Source organism: Pithys albifrons, chromosome Z (assembly GCF_047495875.1).
Source record: "Pithys albifrons albifrons isolate INPA30051 chromosome Z, PitAlb_v1, whole genome shotgun sequence".
NCBI lineage: Eukaryota > Metazoa > Chordata > Aves > Passeriformes > Thamnophilidae > Pithys > Pithys albifrons.
In genome coordinates this window covers 224,162-244,298 of record NC_092497.1, presented here as the reverse complement: position 1 = coordinate 244,298, position 20,137 = coordinate 224,162, and the positions used below count along the sequence as shown (strand labels likewise).

General features: G+C 49.5%; 2 protein-coding genes across 2 annotated transcripts; both read right to left on the bottom strand.

The window, feature by feature from the left end:
* On the bottom strand, window positions 1-2,211 carry RAX (retina and anterior neural fold homeobox). The gene is made up of 3 exons (XM_071580669.1): window positions 1,752-2,211; window positions 1,401-1,630; window positions 1-825 (listed from the first exon to the last, which is right to left on the bottom strand). Exons 1-3 carry the CDS (start codon window positions 2,017-2,019, stop codon window positions 373-375), a joined length of 951 nt encoding a protein of 316 aa, XP_071436770.1. The 5' UTR covers window positions 2,020-2,211; the 3' UTR covers window positions 1-372.
* Window positions 2,212-10,992: 8,781 nt separating this feature from the next.
* Window positions 10,993-19,667, bottom strand: CPLX4 (complexin 4). Its single transcript, XM_071579898.1, has 3 exons — window positions 19,443-19,667; window positions 16,977-17,064; window positions 10,993-11,220 (listed from the first exon to the last, which is right to left on the bottom strand). Exons 1-3 carry the CDS (start codon window positions 19,607-19,609, stop codon window positions 10,993-10,995), a joined length of 483 nt encoding a protein of 160 aa, XP_071435999.1. The 5' UTR covers window positions 19,610-19,667.
* Between the last annotated feature and the right edge of the window lie 470 nt (window positions 19,668-20,137).

Genomic DNA, 20,137 nt, shown 5'->3' with positions numbered 1-20,137 from the left:
GCCATTTAATGGTGCAAAAGCAGAAATTCCTCCCCAGGTATGGCAGGATACCTGGGCTCCCAGGCGCCTTACACAGCTCTGTGCCCTACTGCAGCTTTTATTGTGACTAAAGGATCCAGCCAAGGAGAGAGAACAAAAGAGATGGTTTTTCCTAAAGCTATGATCAGGCCCCTAACTCTTCAGGACATGTTGAAAAGGGAATTAAAGGGACCACAAAATATAAAGCAAGTCAAGGCGTGGAGGAAAGGCTGGTGCAAGGGACAGCCCTCCTGTGCTCAGCCATCTAGGGCAGCCAAGGCAGGGCAAGGGTGTCCCTCAGTCATCCTGGGACTGGCCTTCCCCATGGGTTTCTCCCAGGTGCTGAGAGGGAGTTCAGATTGTCTGCCAGGGCTTGCCAATGGACTGGATGTGCTCCTTGGCCTTCAGCCGCAGGGCGGCAATGCTGGTATTGCGCGGGTCTGCCTCATCCAAGGGGAACTTGTCCACAAAGGTGGCCCCACACTGGTAAGGTGGCGGTGGCCCCATGGCCCCCAGGGGCTGGAGCGCGTGGGTCACTGCAGGAGAGTTCAGGAAGGGTGGTGGTGTGTAGCTGCTGGGCAGGCTCTGTGGCGAGGCCACGAAGCCAGGCAGGGTCTGCAGGGCCGTGGTACTGGGCACTGGTGGGCTGAGCCACGTCTCCAGGGACAGGTTGCTGCTGAGAGGACCCATGGGTGTTGCCTGCGGTGAGCGGTTGAAGGAGAGGATGGGCGAGTCCTGCAGCTTCATGGAGGTCACCTCCAGCTTCTCCTGTCGCCTCCACTTGGCCCGTCTATTCTGAAACCACACCTGCAAGCAGAGCCGTATCAGCCGGGCCCCAGGCAGTGGCAGAGGCTCGCCCCTGGGTGCAGCGATGCACATGAAACACAGAGAGGCAAGCACGCAGCTGGCGATGTGCTGTGCCGTGCCGAGCAGGGGCAAAAAGGAGTTTGGTGGGTTCAGGCGTTTCCCATGCCCCGCAGGGGTCGAAAACAGCCCCGCGGCAGAGCTGGCCCGCCTGTCCAGCCGGCGCACAGCGGCTTCGGCGGCCCCAGGCTGGGGCATGCCGCTCAAAGGGCCGCTGTCCGACGGAAACCGACCCCGAGACCCGCGCTGTCCCGCCGGCCGGGCCGGACCGGGGCCGTGCGGCAGCCGCGCCCGGCGATCCAGCGGGGCCGCTCAGCCACACACCGGCCGGGGCGAGAGGGGCCGGGGCCGGGGCCGGGACCGTGTTGCGGTCACGGACCCGCGCTCCGGATCGGTGCTGCTCCGGCCGCCGGGAGCGCCGGGCTGCACCGGGCGGGGTTGGGCCGTCCCGTGTGTGGCTTCCCGGTGCTGGGGGCCGGCGGGGCCGGGCCGTCGCGGAGTGCTGGGCCGGGCGTTACCTGGACGCGGACTTCAGGCAGGTTGACTTTCATGGCCAGCTCCTCGCGGCTGTACACGTCGGGGTAATGGGACTTCTCGAAGGCGCGCTCCAACTCATGGAGCTGGTACGTGGTGAAGGTGGTGCGGTTCCGCCGGTGTTTTTTCTTGGGCTGCTCCTCGTCCGACGGTTTCCCCTCGCCGCTGCTGCCGGCGGGCAGCTCGGGGCTGGCGCTGCCGGGGCAGTACGGCTCTGCGAGGGGGAGACAGACGGGTCACGGGCTGGATCTCCCCGCAGGGCCCGTCCGAGGGTGCGGAGGAGCGGCGCGCGCCCGCCCGCTCCCCGGCGCCCAACCCTCGCCCACCGCGCTCACCTTGGAAGCGCTCGGCGCGGCCCTGGGGCTCGGCCGGCGGCGGCTCTCCGGGCATCTTGGGAAGGCAATGCCGGGGCCCCCGCCGGTCCGCCTCCTTGGCGGTGCCGTCGGGCGGGAAGGCGCCCAGCAGCCCGTCCTCCTTGGTGAACCCCAGGATGGCCTCGATGCTGTGAAGCCTCGACGGGTTTCCTCCGGGGCTTCGCGCAGCCGGGGCAGACAGCGAAAAGGCGCCCTCGGCCATGGCGAGCGGGGCGCCGGGCGGGTGCATGGGGCGGCCGGCCCGGGGCCCCGGCGCGGCGCTGCGGTCCCGCCCGGCCCCGGGGCGGCGCGGGCAGCTCTGGCACGGCGCCGCCGGGCGGGCTGGCCTCCTTGGGGCGGGGGAGGAGTGCCGGGGGGCGGTGGGCGAGAAGGAAGGCGAGGCCCCCGCGCCCCTCCGGCATGGAGGGGGAGGCAGGGCGTCCCCCGGCCCCCGCCGGCCCCCCCGCCCCGCCCCGCTGGCCCCGGCCCCGGCCCCGGCCCCAGACGGCGCCGGGCGAGGCCATCCGGGGCGCTCGAGGAGGGGCGGGCCGGCCCCCGCTTCACCCGAGGGCTGGTTCGGGCAGGGCGCCCCAGCGAACCCCGCAGCCTGAGCCCCGGGACAGGGCCAGTGCTGTCGGAAACCCCGGTGGGACGGGCGGCGAGCGGCGCGCCGGGCGCGGTGGGACCGACCTGGGACGGCGGGAGCCGCTGCTGGGGGCGCGGCGGCCGGGCCCGGTAAAGGGGGCTCAGCGAAGGGGCTGGGGAAGGGCGGGAGCGAGGGAGTCCCGGGCCGGAGGGCAGCCGCTGCCCGGCGCCTCTCCGCACTGTGCGGCGGCTCTCGGAGCCTCGCCGCGTTTCTCTTGCCCGACGGCTCTAGCACACATCCCTCCCGGCCGGCTTTTACGTGCGTCGGTTTTACGGCGGCCCTTCAAAAGCTGCCCCCCGGGAGAATCCGCGGTACCGGGCCGGGTCAGGGGCACTGGGGTAAACGCTGCTGCGCTGGTGCCCTGGGGGTCGCTCGTCCTGCGCCCGGCTGCCTCCAAGGGCACTTCACAGACCAGGTGCTTGTCGGCAGGATTGATGCCGGAGACACCTGAAGGAGGTGGACTCATCCTTTAAGGCTTTCCAAGCCCTGCTAGGCGATATTCGTGAGGAAGTTTTCCCAGATGCCCGTATAGGACAGAGCCTGTGAGAAGAGCCGATTCTGTGAGACTGTCCTCCAGGGCACGAATGGGGCTGGGAGGGAGCAGGCAGGGCATGGTTTCATGGGGGATGTACAAAATGTTTTTGGAGGTGAGGCAGAGAGCCAGATCCCACACATCGCTTTGTGCTTGGCTTGGTGGAAGATGTGGATGCAGCACAGTACCAGCCAGGCAATGGCATCATGTCTCCAGCATCAATATTTTTGCTGCTTTGCTCTTTCCGTCACTTTATCACTTTTTACTCCAGCACTTCCCAGTTCCTGAGGCATGAGCGGTCTTTTGTCCTATGTGGCTTAAGGGCCAAACACAGTAACATCCAGAGTGCTTTTGAACCTCCACTTAGCTTTGAAGGTGCTTCCATTTGAAGCCTGAGGAGAATGTATGTGAATGAAAAACACCATTGATGCTACTGCTTCCTCCAGATATATTTGCTGGTCTAATAAAAGGTACGACCTCACTCGATAAATCTTCACTTTTACTTCCTCTCCTACCAAAACGGGCTGTAGTTTGTGTAGATTTTTCCAGAAGAATCACTTCACAAATTGACAGTGGTTTATTCTGGCAGTGCCCACACCTTTTGCAGATTTATGGTCTTATGTCCAAGTTTAGAAGTGCATGGCTTTTTCTAGCTCCAGGTGAGCCTTGCCTTCACTGACTGCTTGGGAGTGGGGGAGTGGTTCAGGGCCGAAAGAACTCAGCCATCCGTTTTCAAAGAGGGAAGAGGCCATCAGAAGAGACAAGAAAAGGTTAGTGTGGCTTTTGTGCACAATATAAAAAGCAAGTCAATACCATTGTAGGGGCATTGGAGGGTACTCAAAGCAATCAGTCAGGGGCCATTGTGTTCCCTTAATCTACATGTGTATTTCCCAAGAACTCTATTAGTGAAGATGAATGAACTGTGCTATGTCCCTAATTTCTTCTAATTTGGAGCTATGGTTTTACAGCACACAACCAGCACAAAACATGCCCTTTCTTCCAGGAGCCCTGGACAAATTTGGGAGTCATTTTTGCTTGTTGTAGAAGGATAGCAAGGTGAGCCGAAGGAGCAAAAATCATTAGCCACGGATGCTGCCGATAGGGTGCCTGTCAAAATTGTCAGTGACCGGGGCAAAGCTCCATTTTTTTGCTGTTAATTACAACGTGAATGTGCAGCAAAAAAGCCCTTGAAGGCGATGCTTGAGTCCCACCCAGGGCACGAGATTTTCCTAGCCAGAAGATTCCTCTTTTCTCAGCAGCAGACTACTACAGTTGTATTTTCCGTATGAAGCTACAGTTGTCACTGTAGCATCCTTCGTGCAGGGGAGTGGAGTGTTGAAAGAGGAAGCAACCCCCTTGGTCCCCATTTGAAAAAAAATGCCTGAAAAAATCCCGTAATCCTGTAGCAGGGCAGAGACAGGTCTGACTCTTCCAGTTCCAAATCTGTCTTTTCTCTCTTGCCACACCTCAGACACTCATGTGAGGCATCACAGTGCTCCGGGGAGGAAGGAAGTCTAATGGTTCTCTGATAACAGAATTTAGAACAAAGAAAGGTAACCGAACATTTCCCTTTGGGTCTAATGTACTGGCTGTCAGTTGAATCCCTTTCTGCCACAGTCCTCTGGGACCTGTGTCTTATTAATGTGAAGCCTCAGAAACTGATCTGTGGTACATCACACCTTTGCAAAGACTGTTTACTTTTGGATATTTACAGAGGCTATCAGAATCAAATTTGAGAGTATTCGTTAGGGGATGAAACAGGCAGGATTTGTTACTTGTCTTTCCAAGAGATACTCTCCATTCCATCAGCTTTTCTTTCTTTTTTAACTCAATGTATGATTACAATTACTGCTGAAATTATGCTTGGAAACTAACAAAAATTTTCAGGATGGACAGTCTCTGAAGTGCAACTGTCTTCTGTACCTCCTTCCTGCACATGCATAGTGAAGACTAAATGGGAACAGATTTCATCCTGTTGGTGCAGTTGAGACCTGTGTATGGTACGTGGCTTCACACAATGAAATCAGCACCATAACATGCCACAGATTCTTCCTTCCTTTGCTCCTGCCTTTCCTTTATATCAAGCTGAAATAATTACTGCCTTGACAGAGCAGACATTTGAACCTGAAGTCGCACTGCAGGTGGGACATCACTCTACAGCCAAAGATATGCAGCAGGGAGGAGCTCCCTGAAAGATAAATGGGGCTTCCAAGGTCAGACAGCAAATCAACAGAGGGGAAGCAAGGGAAAGAGGGAAATATTCATCCAGAAGGAACCTGTACCCTCCTGCAGTTTGCATGCCCTGTCTAATCCAACAGATTGTTAAAAACTGGAAAAAAATGGCTTTGCTTTTTCCTCCCCAGAAATTTTAAGTTGTGCAGTTTTTAAGAACCTTCTTGGAAACATAATGCCCAAGGAAGCTGCTGCCTCCTCCTGTCACTGCGTTGCTCGTACCTTACTTTTTTTCTGGTGAGATTTTTCTTTTTTCTGGTGAGATTTTTTTATCTGCTCCAGAAGAGCCAGCTGTGTTTTTTCCAGTGTCTGGGCTGTGGGTATGGAATAGGCTGTAGCTGCTCTGGTAACTGGGAAGCCTTTTCTGATGGGAACACCATGGGCTGGGTGTGAGGGCACAGGCATTTAGGCTCGCCATGCTCAGCCATCCCTCCAGAGGGAGGGAGTGAAGGTTCATGTTATAAGGCTATATTAATGCAATCCTTCTTTACTTGTTTTCCAATTAGCCTAATTGAATTCAGATTGCTTAAAAGTGGGCACTAGAGACATTTATCTTGATGGGATGACGGCCTTGAGCTCCAGCGATCCTATTAACTGTAAGAACCCAAATCCCAGGTAGGGCCTGTCCAGCAGTAGCTGCCATGTGACCTAACACTTTAATCTGCTCCTCTGCTGTCCTGCACACACACGGACAGACACACAGACATGTACACATCCATTCTCACACGTGCACAGGTGCATGTACACATGTCCACGTGCATTTGTGCACACACATGAGCACAAACACATGTCTACACACATCAGCACACATGCACACACATGCAGTGCTGCTGCCTTAGGGCTTCAACAGCCTTAGGAGAAAGGTTTAGTGCAAGACGTTGGAGAAAGACTTTCTCTTTTCTTGAGAGCTGGAGCAGAGTCAGTGTGCTGCCTGCCTGCCCACCCTGCTCCAGGCTCCCCTGTGACCTGTCCCCAGGGAAAAGCACCCGGAGAGCTGCATGCCCAGTGACGTGTACCCGCTGTGGCCCTGCCCCCCTCCTGCCTGCATGCCTCCCCAGGCCTGCCCTGGTGTCTGGGGACAGGGACAGCTGGGGCTTGGAGGGATGAGCCATCGAGGTGCTGGCAGGGAGCAGGTACAGCCGCCTCCAGTAGGGTGAGGATCAGGCTCCTCCTGAGGGGAGATTTGCTGCTCTGCCCCGGCACAAGGGTTCTCAGGGAGATCTGGGGCAGCGGTGCTGTGTCATCCTCCCTCCTCTGGCTCTGGGCCCCACTGTACCCCACTGCTCCTGTGCCCAGCCCAGTGCCAGCCCCAGGGCAGGTGCAAGCCCTGCTGGCCCCAGCACCCCAAGGAAGCTCCGTGTGAGTGTGGGGGATCAGGGCAGAAATGAGCACCTTCTGCGAAGTAGCCCGGCTCTGTCACTCCAGACTGGCAGTGTGAGTCTGGTCTAATGGTGCTGCCTAAGGCAGTCCACTCCCCTGCCAGCAGCACTTCACTGGGGCTGGAGAGGGCTCTCATCCTGCACCAGCCCCCAGCCAGCTCTCGGTCCTGCTTGCCTCTGCCAGCCCTGACATTTTTTTGGAATCTCATTAATCGCTTGTTTGGTGATTCTGACTGTACTTTCTTCTCTGACCCTTTAAACCGTGAAAATGCTGATCCTGTATCTGCTGACGAATTTAATTAGATCCTTTAAACCACCAGATGCTTTCAGTAAGATTTTCAGGATGTCCCAGGCACATTTTAATTCACAGGTTGAAAGCCTTAGGCTTGTTTACTTTGGTGTTTTATAGATAAGACAATTCAGGCTGTAGAGCAACAGAACAGTGTGGACACACCAGCCAGATTTATACCAATGCAGAGGGAAATACATTGATCCTTGCAAAGCACAGACTGGCTGGACAGAGCTGGTGACTATTTTAACTACTTTATGTAAAGACGTCATAGGAGACTCCACTTGTCTTTCCACATAGATAATTACATTCTCTGGTGACATGTGAGAGAGGGATCCCAAGAGACAGAAATCGGGTCAGAAGTCTTGGTGGTTTTAGGCAGAATAGCTCTGGTGCTTGATGGACCTGATGAAGACAGGTGTCTTTACTAAAGAAATGACCTGCTAGAGTATGAGAGCCATTGAATGCATCAGGACATCCTCTGGAAAAAACAAGGAAGGTCAAAACTTGTCAATGTATGTTTCTTAGGGCAGAAAGAAGTGAGCAAGAAGAAAAAGTGTATTTTCCTGGGATTAAAATGGTGAATATACTGGATAACAATTTATTGATTAAGACACTTTCTCAAGAGGATGCCTTGCATCCAAGAATCCCCTTATGCAGAGCTGTCCCACAGAGGACAGGACCAGCACCTGCCACCTGTCCCTGTCCCTAAGCCTGCAGCTCCAGCATCGCTGCTGGAAAGCCTCAGCTGGTGGCTCCTGGAGGGCTGGGGTCACAGGACAGGGCAGGGCAGTGCAAGGCCCCACGCTGCCCAGAGCTGTGCAGGACACAGGGCAAGGCAGAGCCGAGCCCCACACTGCCCAGGGCTGTGCAGGACACAGGGCAGGGCCCCCACACTGCCCAGGGCTGTGCAGGACACAGGGCAGGGCAGAGCCGAGCCCCACACTGCCCAGGGCTGTGCAGGACACAGGGCAGGGCCCCCACACTGCCCAGGGCTGTGCAGGACACAGGGCAGGGCAGAGCTGAGCCCCACGCTGCCCAGGGCTGTGCAGGACACAGGGCAGGGCCCCCACAGTGCCCAGGGCTGTGCAGGACACAGGGCAGGGCAGAGCCGAGCCCCACAGTGCCCAGGGCTGTGCAGGACACAGGGCAGGGCAGAGCCGAGCCCCACACTGCCCAGGGCTGTGCAGGACACAGGGCAGGGCCCCCACAGTGCCCAGGGCTGTGCAGGACACAGGGCAGGGCCCCCACAGTGCCCAGGGCTGTGCAGGACACAGGGCAGGGCAGAGCTGAGCCCCACACTGCCCAGGGCTGTGCAGGACACAGGGCAGGGCCCCCACGCTGCCCAGGGCTGTGCAGGACACAGGGCAGGGCCCCCACACTGCCCAGGGCTGTGCAGGACACAGGGCAGGGCAGAGCTGAGCCCCACGCTGCCCAGGGCTGTGCAGGACACAGGGCAGGGCCCCCACAGTGCCCAGGGCTGTGCAGGACACAGGGCAGGGCAGAGCCGAGCCCCACAGTGCCCAGGGCTGTGCAGGACACAGGGCAGGGCAGAGCCGAGCCCCACTCTGCCCAGGGCTGTGCAGGACACAGGGCAGGGCCCCCACAGTGCCCAGGGCTGTGCAGGACACAGGGCAGGGCAGAGCTGAGCCCCACGCTGCCCAGGGCTGTGCAGGACACAGGGCAGGGCAGAGCCGAGCCCCACGCTGCCCAGGGCTGTGCAGGACACAGGGCAGGGCAGGGCAGGGCAAGGCCCTCACTGCCCAGGGCTGTGCAGGACACAGGGCAGGGCAGAGCCGAGCCCCACACTGCCCAGGGCTGTGCAGGACACAGGGCAGGGCAGAGCTGAGCCCCACGCTGCCCAGGGCTGTGAAGGACACAGGGCAGGGCAGAGCTGGGCCCCACAGTGCCCAGGGCTGTGCAGGACACAGGGCAGGGCCCCAACAGTGCCCAGGGCTGTGCAGGACACAGGGCAGGGCAGAGCTGAGCCCCACACTGCCCAGGGCTGTGCAGGACACAGGGCAGGGCCCCCACAGTGCCCAGGGCTGTGCAGGACACAGGGCAGGGCCCCCACAGTGCCCAGGGCTGTGCAGGACACAGGGCAGGGCAGAGCTGAGCCCCACGCTGCCCAGGGCTGTGCAGGGACACCCTGGGGCCCTTCAACCACCAGAGCTGAGGCTTCTGTGCAAACCCAGCCAAGGAGCTGCTGTGTGGGGGAGGCAGCAGAAGTTGCCTCACACCATCACATGAAAGAAATTCACTCACTGGCAAGCAAAACAGGCACCAGCTTGGTTTATATCTTGCTCTATTTGTAGGAAGGAATCTCAGCCTTTTTACTGTTAGGAAACTGGCTGCATTCAGGGAAACTAGGAACTACCTACCAAGCACATTTCAGCATATGTTTGGGAGGAGTGTTTTTGGAAAGTGTCTCTGTGCTCATCAGTAACATTAGGGAAAAGATGACAATCAGCTTGAAATGCTATAAAGGATTCTAGTAGAAAATAGGTAGAAGACATACAAATAAATATATTTGCCTAGGTTAATAAAACATATATTAAATAAAATAAAATTCATATATTAAGAACACATAAAGCTGTACAGTGCTGTCTCTATCCTTTTTTAGCCAGGGAGGTGGGCACCATTATAACTGTCGATGATAACGAGCTTCTTAAAAGTAGGTGATTTTCTCTGGCCTTTTCCCGTGTAGTGCTGGTGCCAGTGCTGCAGCAGAAGGTGCCAGGGTGACCCTCCCTGGCCATCTTGGCACCCAGCACCTGCTGGAGCAGGAGGGGACCTCTCTCCCCTGCCCTGCTCTCCACCTCACTGCAGAACTGACTTTGCCAAGAAGGAGAATTTGTCCTCCTGTCCAGGTGTGGACAAAGGGGTAGAAAGAGAGAGAGAAAAGACAAAGAGAAAAAGGAAGGGGAAGGAATGGAGGGAGGAAGGAAGGGGAGAAGGGAGGAAGGGCGGAAGAGGGGGAGGGAAAGAGAAAGAAAGGAGACAAACCATACTTACTGCATTTGTTCATTTAAAATTAATATTTTTACTTGATTAGGTGGAGACAGAAACAGAGAGAGAGAATGAGACTTATAAACCTGTAGGAAGGTGCTACATACATTAATTTCCAAATCTGTTTCTCAGGCTAGTTCTTGGAGACCTTACAAAGCCCTTCCTTTTCTAGAATACCTGAGCCCCTCGGGAGTAGCAGCCTGCCTGTCCCATAGCCTCAGTCAGATTTAGCACAAGTGAAAGCCATGCTTTCCCTCCAAGTTTAGGTGCCCTACCATAGTGTAATCTTCCAGGTGGGCCAGGTTTATTTTAGCCTTCAGTGGAGATAACGCCCAGAATCAAGGGGGTGAGCTCGTTTTAACCTGTACAAGTTCTGTGCTCGTAGCCCAAGCCCCAGAGTTTGGCACACGTAGCATGCAGCAGAGTCACTACTGCCCCTTGATGTTTGAACTGCCTTTGAGGACCAAGAGACTGAGAGACAGAAGCAGCCTGGAGAAGCCTGCACTGCTACAGCCCAGGGCACCTGACAGCTACCAAGCCTTGGTTTCCTGCAAGTTCCCACTCAGCATTACATATGACAGCATTTGTGTCCCAAGCCATGGAGTTACTTTTTGCCTTTTGTTACATTTAGTAAAGAGATAGTAAAAAAAATCTTATAAGTGTTTTTGCAGCAAATGTCAGCATTTGAATATTGTGTTTGTTTCAAAATGTTTGAAGCAGACATTTTTATAAGAAATATATGCATTTATTTCCCAAAGCAGTATTAAATGAGTGGTTACCTGTATGTGATGTATCAGAAGTACAATTTTGCTAAAAAATATGCATATAAGAACATTTGATGACTTTGAAAAAATGGGAAAAGGCACATTTTTTCCCCAATATTTACTTCTTCGAGGCCATTTTTTCCATGGGGAAAAAATGTTATATTAAGAATTGAGGATCACTTCTAATTTCATCCTAGGCAGTCCCAACACATAAATTTTCACCCTCCCCTCAGGGTTTTAAGTCTCTCTCTCCTCACTTTCCTATATTTACATTGAATGCTATAGAGCTAAGTGCATCCCTCTGCCTGCCCTCGCTCTGCAGCCCTGGTGAGACAAGACTGAAGTCACAGCTCTTGGGTAGTGGTGGCTCTTCTACATCACAGAACATTTCTGCTCAGCTGCCTGTTTTATTTCAGTGAAGGTGGCTTGTGCCTTTTCTTTGATTGCATCCATGTCCATATTCTGTATGTTCTGCAGCTGTCCCAGGATAGAGTCTTTGTCCTCTTCCTCCTCCTGATCTTCTGCCACCATCTTCTGCAGGTCTTCTGGCAAACCCACATCATCTCCAGCCATCTGTATTTGATTCTCATCCAATTCACTCTGATACAAAAAACAGAAAATAAAACAGCACATGAGAGTATTTCTGCTCTCTCAGGATTAAAGGATGAGTTTCTTTTTTGTTCACTCATTTGTTTTTTAGGGAGAACCAAAATAGAGGCACAGATTTTTCAGTCAAAGTTTTTGGGTGCAACGTGTGAATTCAGGGTCTCAATCAGTGTCCATTCAAGTTCCAGGATTTCTCAGACAACGTCTGCTGTATATTTGAAGGGCTTCAGCACTATCAAAACTGAAGCTCTCAGTGTCACTTGCCATTTTAGACATCGTTGACATGTGTGTTGACTGTGCTAACATGCAGGAATTCCATTCCAACTTATTCGTATCCAGCAGGGCTGGGCCCCTCAGCTGCTGCTCTGTGAAGCAACAGCTCTAGAAAAACTGGGGCTACCATTTCCCTGTTGTTGGTGGGGATTTTTAGGTATTAAAACTAAACTGAAGCATTCCAGAAGAGAGATGCATTAAACTTAGGAAAGAATTACTGGTAGAAGGGTCCTCATCTTCCTGAAGCATGTCCAAACTCTGTCTGGGTCTTTGATTGGCCTCTGAGCTGTGCTGAAGGGCAGGGGCTGCCTGGCACATAATCAGAACAGTGCTGCAGTGCTGGTAAGGGGGGCAATAGGCAGACTTGGACAACAAAGGAGAGGGTGGAGGGTGGGTGTGCATCTGAGAAAGCAAAAGGAGACAGAAGGAACTGGTTAAGCAATTAAAGGGCCGGGATGCAGTGAGCACTGCACACACTTGCTTCCTGCCTGCCCCCTGAAACGGTCCATCAGTGAGGCTGTGTCAATTTTTCCAACAATGGTGATTTTGTTCACATTTTATTGTTAATTCTGATGGATCCAGAGCTCAGAAGAATGGGATATTTTGACACAGTTCACACATCAAAGATAAGCATTAATGCCTCATTACATCTCCAAAATGAAGCATGACAGCAGCAAAGGCCTGATATGAATAAGCAGCAATACTATCAGCAGGAGGTGTTTTTGATAGTGAGAGGTCTGGGGTTTGCATGAATGAATGCAAGAATGAATGGACAGACTTATATGAGCAATGTCTGTGTCGTTTCAGGCCTTAGCAAGGACAAGCAGACTGGGATGGTCAACTGCATAGACACTATTTAGTGTTACATATTTGCCCAGCTTTATGTTTGCAATAACTGTACTTCCCTTTAACCTGATTTCTCCCCATACTTCCTATGAAACTATGGAGAGCTCTATCAGGATTTGTTACTACTATGTGGCTAAAATGGATGAGCAGATCTCTTCATCCCTTTGAGTAAAGGTTGCTGCTGTCAGATCTGTGGGAGTTAGAAACAATATCTGAATCAGCAGAGGTGTTCTTTATTGGTTGTGTAGCAGGAAAACGGGTGTTAAGCTTTTAATCAGCAAGTGCTGGCTATCAGGAGTGTTAGCCCTTTTGAAATCCTCCCAAGTAGCAATAAAGGATGATAAAATGGTACTGTGCTAATTACTGAAAGGTGTCCCTAAGCAGACAATCACACATGTTCTTTTCTTTAGAACTACTCATAATTTAAGGCCTCACCACTGCACATTACCACGGTGATTTCACATGTTTGGCAATGTGAACAATTGTCTGGCATGTTCCTGTGCCAAAGCCTACTGTCCTACTTAAGTCTGAGATGTGATGCACAGCAGTTTGGGGGTCCAAAGTGTCCCCTGACCAAGGAAGAACATATTCAGGTATTGCCTAAAGCAGTACAATTCTGCCCAAGTCACCTGTCTCTACCCACTTGGCATTGAACTTGTCCTTGAACAGACCTAGAATGAGCTTCAACAGAGTGGGATTGCTCAACAAGAAGCAAAGAAGCACATAATATGTGTATGGCCTCTTCCATTTCTTCTAAAATTTGGCAGATTTGATTATTGTTTACTTTGATTTGAAATGGACTTGTGGGATTAAGTTTCTGATTTTACCTGTTGGGGTTTTTTTTAAGTCTGGTGAAAAAAAGTTAAACTTGCTTTCTTATAAGGAGAGATTTTTCCAAGGCCGGCGACAGAGTCACTACCCTGCATCAGGATACACTCACCTTGCACTACAGAGAGCACCCAAAACAGGCAGACCTCGTGGACAGACAGCTGGAGCTGTGGGCTCTGGTAAGCCTGTACAGACAGCCCTGGGGCCTGGCAAATTCCACTGGACTCAGTGGATCTCTCCTGATGACTTTAATTTCCATAGGCTCCAGGTCTCTGCAGGTGTTCAGCCACCCTTACAGGATCTTTGAGAACACAGATGTAATATCTGTTCTAGTGAATTAAATATGCCTGGCACTGGTCTCTTGCCCCAAGGCCAGCTGGCCTGGAAAAACCCACCAAGATGCTACTGGAGTCTCTTGGCCTATCAGACAGGGTGGTCCCATCTAACTGGGAATGCCTGTCCTAACTCTCAAACTGGCCCTGGAAGCTGCTTGGGAGGATGCCCAGGCCAGAACTGGGTCAGACATTATTCTGACAATTCAGCAGCATAGGCAACAGAGTCCTAGTGCGTGGTGATATTTTTTTATGCTGATTATGCATCTAAATAGTCAGTCTCAGATCTTTTCTGTTACAGATGCAATATAACACAGAGTTTTTTACGTTCACGTGATACACAGGTGTGAGCAGAAAACAGTCTAAACAGCTGCTTTGTTACAGATTTGATTTTAAAGTCCTCTGTCCAAATTAAGATGCCAATGAGACCAAGTGCCAGTGTTTATTTTGTAACATTGAGTGTATTGGAAACGAGATGAAGAAGAGCGAGAGACGATAGACAGTGAAAGCAGAAGGTGGTCACCATCTCATATCACAGGGGAAATTCCTTCTCCAACTCCCAGTGGCAAAGGATATGGTTTAAAGGATATGGTTTTGTGGTTTAAAAAGGCAGTCAGTGGTTAAGAGAGTTTGGGGTTTTGTTTATTTGTTTGTTTGTTAATTAAAATATTAATTTATGTAACTTTTTTATGAACGTCACAGATTGAATACTCCAAAGATGAAGAAGTTTTCCACAGATCAAATATCTCATGGCTAAAAACATCTTTCTGATGACAAACCTAAGTTGACAACTCTGTTAATAGGATTAGGTTCATTAAGGGTCTACTTTCTCTTATAAATCTGGCCCAGATAGCATGGACCTTTCGATTTTACACTGCAAAGGGGCCCTGCTTAGTCCTGAATTTCATGCATTCATCTACCATGTGTGGTAGTGATTGGTGCTGGCAATATTCAGTGTTTCCAGCCCATACTAGGCTATCTGAAATGACTTTCAATTTTCAAACTAATTAACGCATTATCACAAGTCTGAGAGCATTTTCCTGCCACAGTGTTGCATCACAGAGTTGAATTTTTTTTCAGGGGCATATAGTGTGCATGTAATAATTTAATTTTCTTCCTGATATATGTTTTCATAGGGGCTGATGAAAACCAAGAAATGCTATATAGAGGGAACAAATGCAAAAAAGCATGTCCTGTAATATTCTTTGCTGGCTTAAAGCTACTCTTCCACCTTGGAGACAAGTCTTCTACTGTTTTTATTGAATTTGTCCTTAAAGAGCACTCAGTGCATCCCACAGCCAGGATGCTGCTGGAGATGGGGCAGATCACCATTGCATGGCTGAGGGTCAGCCAAGGGGGGCTGTGGAACCACCTCACACGACAGGTGGGAGCCTTCCAAAATCAGACACCCAGCTCCAGCTCGCTGAGGGCTGGGCAGTTAAGTGCCCTGGAACTTTAACCAGAGGCCCCTCTTGCAGCTGAAAACTGTGGTGAGGTGATGGGTAAGGGCTGCCCAACAGCTGCCTCAGCATTTGACTCCAAAGGAACAACAAAGCCTAAAGATATTGTACTACTCAGCTGCTAATTAAAATGCTGGTGTTTAGAGATTTAGGCCTACAATCCAATCAACCACTTAAAATCTTGTACTTATTTTTTTTGCATAATTAATCTTTCTGTAATTAAACTCACCCTCAGGATATGTTTTCCAGCTACAGCACTGAAGAATTGGGCTCTTAGGGATGGAGCACATCTTACTTGAATTCAGCTGTCACCTGGCCTCCCTCTGCGAGGGGCACATGCCACTGGGAGGTGGCCCAGCTCCACCTTGAGTGCTTATTTGAAAGTTTGGGTAGAGGAGGCTGGAAGTGCTGGTCTCTTTCTGTTGATGACAGAGTCCCTAAATGACTTGCTTGGGTTAAGCACTAGATTTTTTAGCAGTTAAATTTAGAATTAAGTTTACAGCAGTTAAATGTGATGGATTCTTTACCTTCCTGCATTTTAATTAATCAAAAAAGCACTGGCAAGTATTGATCAGAAAACAAGTGGTAGTGACTTAGAGCTGGCAGGTGAGTACTAATATAAACAAATTGCTGAGAACCATCAGCTTCTTGAGGGATGTAAATGAGACATCTCAGGAGTGGCAGTTCAGAACAAACTCGTGATCCAAACCCCACAGAGACTGCTCTGTCCTGTGTTACCACTCTCCTCGTGGCAAAACTTGCAAAATAGCACAGTAACAACTTTTCCAGGAGCAGGACCCCGAGTTACTTCCTTTGTGCTGGAGCTGAGAGGGAATCCCTGACCAATGCCCATAGAATAGACTGTCATGGGGAGATCTGTCTAGGGACCTTCATAGTGATCCTGCAGTTAAAGTGAATGGAAAGAATTCACTTCATGTTTCTGTTATGGGCAAATTTTCCCTGATTTTTTTGCAGAATCCCTCTCTGGCTCTCACTCCCTTACCTAACCTCAGTTCCAGCTCACAGTCCTAGAAGGCAGAGCAACCTTCTTCATTATGGAAGGGTCAGCATCTTGCAACAGGAAATTATCTTCAGCATATTCGCATTTCCATTTTTTTTCTTTCCTTTTTTTTTTTAATTTTATTTTAAGTAAGTGAGATCTGTGGATGTTTGTCATATGCTTATGCTAAAGCCTGTATTGTGATAAATTTCTGATAAACAAGAGTTCTGCATTTAAATCCCTGAAAGCAAGAAAGCTGAGCAGAAAACAGATGACCAAGTCTTCCCTCTAAAGCAGGAAACCACTTTAAATACAGTAGAGAGAGGTCCTTGTTTGTATCCAGATGTTTCTGTGTCAGGAAAAAGCTATCAGTCTAAATGCTGTCTGTGCTTTCTATCATGATCCAGAAGCTACTGCAGCTGCTGCCTGCTTTTAGCAAACCTCCAGATTTCTCTGTTGCTTGAAGCTCTTGCTTTCTAGATTTTGGTTTTCCTGGGAATATTTGACAAACAAAATCAGGAGCACTAAAGAAAAAGGACTGAGTAGTTTGCTTTTGCACTTCTTGGGAGAAGACAGTAAAAATAAGCCTGCAGATGTTTAGCAAAACTCAAATATAGATCTTGTACAGGAAGTTTCAAGGACTTTGCTTATGTGCTTGTAGCTTTTTTTCCCCCAACCCTTGTCTGTTGCCCAGTTAAGAGCCTTTTACTAAAGGTGGGGAGAAACCAGACCAGGTACTCAACTTGCCTAGTCACCTCTTTCAGATCTGAAAGGACAGAGAAGGATTGCAAGAACCTTTCTGACAGATTCATCTACTAAGCAGAGAAAAAAGGTCTAAAAGAAGTAGCCAGTAGGGAAATCCATGGCTCTGGCCTTCTCCACTTCTGCCCTGAGCTGCAGTGGGGATCCCAGCAATGCAGGCAGTGCTACCATTGCAGAACAATGCACTGGCAGTGAGTGTGGTTTGAAACTGGCCACTGAAGGAGGTGAGCTCAGGAGCTACAGGCTTACCTTAGGGAGTCTGTACTTTTCTCTCAGGTGAACCCTCAGACAGGCTCGCTCTGCTTTTTTCTGTGCAAATGCTGCATCTCTTTCCATCCTGGAAATCAGAAAAAATGTTCCCTCAAGATACTAATAAAATACAGTCTTTTACACTGAAGGACTTATTCCTAAAGTAACTTGTCCAAGGCACAAAAGGAGCAATACCAATAAAGTGGTGCAAAGGGGTCAGACTTCCTGTGCTCCGAGCTTGCCCTCAGACCACTTCCCTTGACTCCTGGGAATGAGGAGGGATAAGCTGACACTCTGTGTCTGGAGTTGGTACCTGTACTCCCTGTTATTGGTTCTTACAACAATGAACAATTCCAATAAGCAGAGCAGACAAGTTGAGGTTATTCCTTGGTAATTCCACCAGGGCACTCAGTGGCTGCTGGCAATGCTCATGTGCTACAAACATGACCCTTTCTTAGTATAACAGCACACACAAGGGCAGAGAGGCCTTTCTGAGTCAGAACAAAAGTTTAGCTGTCCTAGAGTCCCATCTCCAACAGTAAACAGGAGTGGGCATTCAGAGAAAGAGTTTAGGAGCATAAGCATCCTGTATCAAAACTGCCCAGCTTCCACCATCAGTGGTGTAGAGAACTGGAGATGGACATGGGCTCTACATCCTTGTCCTTAATAGCACTGGATGGTCTCTGCCACCTGTGAATTTTCCTGATCTTTTCTTTGTCCATTCATTGTTTCACAATGGCAATCATTTCCTATGGTAATGAATTTGAAAGCTTCCCTGTATAGAAAAGCACTTATTTTTTATTTTACATTTTGTAAAATGTTTTCATTAGATTTAAGAACTGGCCTGCACAAATTTTTGTTAGATTAACTGTGTATTTATTTGCAAAATGTGTCTCCTTGAAGATTTTTGGTAATTTTTGATAACATTCACCTTTCCACCTCTCTCTCCCTTTACCTTTTTTTTCCCCAGTAGCATTTTCATGGAAATTCTATTGCAAAATTGATCTTGTTTCAGTAAAGGTATTTTGTCACATAAAAGCTACTTGTAGGATGAAATGCTACTTTTCCTCTGCTTTCAAAATGAGGTTTTTTACTTCTTTCTCCCTAAAAGCACAACAACCCACCCTCCCAACAAACAAACCCAAATAAACCAACAAGAAACCCCCCACAAATGTAAAATTTGAGAAGAACCCAAAGCCAGTTGGGTTATGGGTTCAAACTCTGCCTGAGTGTAAGTTCAGCAAGGCAGTTCTACTTCTCTGCTCTCCACTCCTGCACAGCTGAACCCTGAGCGACCCCCCGAGAGCCCTGAACCAGGAACACACTCTGCCCTTGCAGATCTCACACACAACCCCCCGGTGGGCACCGTCCTGAGCTGATCGTGCCTCTTTAGAGTATTTGAATGTTCCTGTGACAGTTCCTAAATGTACTTTCAGGAGTTCCCTGTCCCCATTTCTTCAGTACAGTTCAGCATGTGGAGGACACGTGTCCCCCTTGAAAACGTTATAGAAATAAATATTTTTCCAGGCATTTCCCTGTCCTAGGAATCCATGAAGTGCCTTCCTGCCAGCAGGTGGTTATTTCTCATTTGAGTATCCCTTGACAAAAGACATACTAAAACATTCTGTGTTTTATTCCAAAGCAGATGACACCTATTCAGGGTTTCATGGCAGAAACATCTGATGCTAAATACAGACCTGGATACCTTGAATTCCGTCAGTCATTAACCTGGCACCCATAATCATCTTACAAGAAGGATTTACACAACCATTATGTAATTGACCATTAGAGGAACAGATGCATTTGAGATTTAAAAGTCAATAGTTTTATTTATAATTATGCAGGATTTGAACTCCTCCACACCAAGTCCTCCATTTTACTTCTGTTTTCATATTTAAACACAGCAAATGGCAGTGACAGTATTTACAGACCAAACTGAGATTTAATTGATTTAAAAGGTCTGCTTTATTTAGCAGACTTTAGAAAAAATAACCATATTAAAACTCTGCTCTAGATAAATATAATCCATTTAACACAGCACTCAGTACCTTTTCATGTCTGCCATAATAAATGCACCAAGAAATATTATGTATTGAAAGTGTACTCCACATGGAGTTCTAGGAGAAGAAATCATATACATTTTAAAATTAAATCCTGTACAACAAAGAGCTTTGAAAATTTTCATAGTACCATCAACTAGGAATGAATCCAGCACATTTTGCTGTGGAGACAGCAGGAAAGAGTAGAGAGAAAGAGCTGCAGGGTGGGGATGGGGCAGTGGGAAGGGGGAAATACTTTATCATTTCCAGTTGGTGAACTTTTATTTTGAAAAGTCTTTTCAGCAAAAATTTATCTGCTTTAAAAATGAGTGAAGAACTGAATGTTTGGCTTTTTCTTGGGTTATTTTTATCTGCACAAAGTTACCAAGAATCAGCCCATACTGATAATAAGGGAACAGGTACTCACTTCTCCTCAACCATTTGCTTTTGATATTCCTCATACTCCTCTCTGGTCATTCCTGCAGCTGCTGCTGGATCAGAAGGAGTGCTTTCTTCTTTGCTTTCTTCCCCTCCACCTCCAAGTCCCAAATTCTTTACCTGGTTGCTCAACATACTTTTCATTAAAAAGGCCATCTTCTCAAAAACAAAAAAAAAGCTATAAGCAAACAACTATAAGAAAACCAAACCGAAAATGTTTTAAAAACCAACAGTTGTGAGCAAGAGAGTTTCTACAGCCACATCAGCTCTTCAAGGGCACAGTGCTAGTGAAACGTGAATGCCAAAACCAGTTTGTCAGCCATAATCTGGATTAAAGAGTGAACTCCTTAATATCTGGAGGCAGATGGTTCAGATTACTCCAAAAAAATCATTAGATGCAGCTACCTACTTTTTGTATTAATACCTTAAGCTAATAATACACACACACAAATCAATTACAGTGTGCAATAGCATTTTGATGTCTTCAGGCTTGAAGCTCTCTCTCACTTTCACAGAGATCAAAACACTCCCTGAAACACGGCAGAGATCTCAACCAAAACCCTGCCTGACTGGATGGCCATACTAAAATCATAAAATTTAAGCCACTGAGGAGGAACCCCTTTGCTATTTACACGATTTGAAAAATGGAATTCATTAAGCAAAAAACCTGATCCTATTTATGCA

Bases quoted from the DNA above. Each gene is read 5' to 3' on its own strand.
- RAX (XM_071580669.1), bottom strand. From the start codon at position 2,019: ATGCACCCGCCCGGCGCCCCGCTCGCCATGGCCGAGGGCGCCTTTTCG. The intron at 1,631-1,751 runs GTGAGCGCGGTG...TCCCCCTCGCAG, and splicing joins CCGCGCCGAGCGCTTCCAAG to AGCCGTACTGCCCCGGCAGC. The intron at 826-1,400 runs GTAACGCCCGGC...CTCTGCTTGCAG, and splicing joins TGCCTGAAGTCCGCGTCCAG to GTGTGGTTTCAGAATAGACG.
- CPLX4 (XM_071579898.1), bottom strand. From the start codon at position 19,609: ATGGCCTTTTTAATGAAAAGTATGTTGAGCAACCAGGTAAAGAATTTG. The intron at 17,065-19,442 runs GTGAGTACCTGT...TCTGATTTCCAG, and splicing joins AAGCAAATGGTTGAGGAGAA to GATGGAAAGAGATGCAGCAT. The intron at 11,221-16,976 runs GTAAGCCTGTAG...TTTTTGTATCAG, and splicing joins AAAAGTACAGACTCCCTAAG to AGTGAATTGGATGAGAATCA.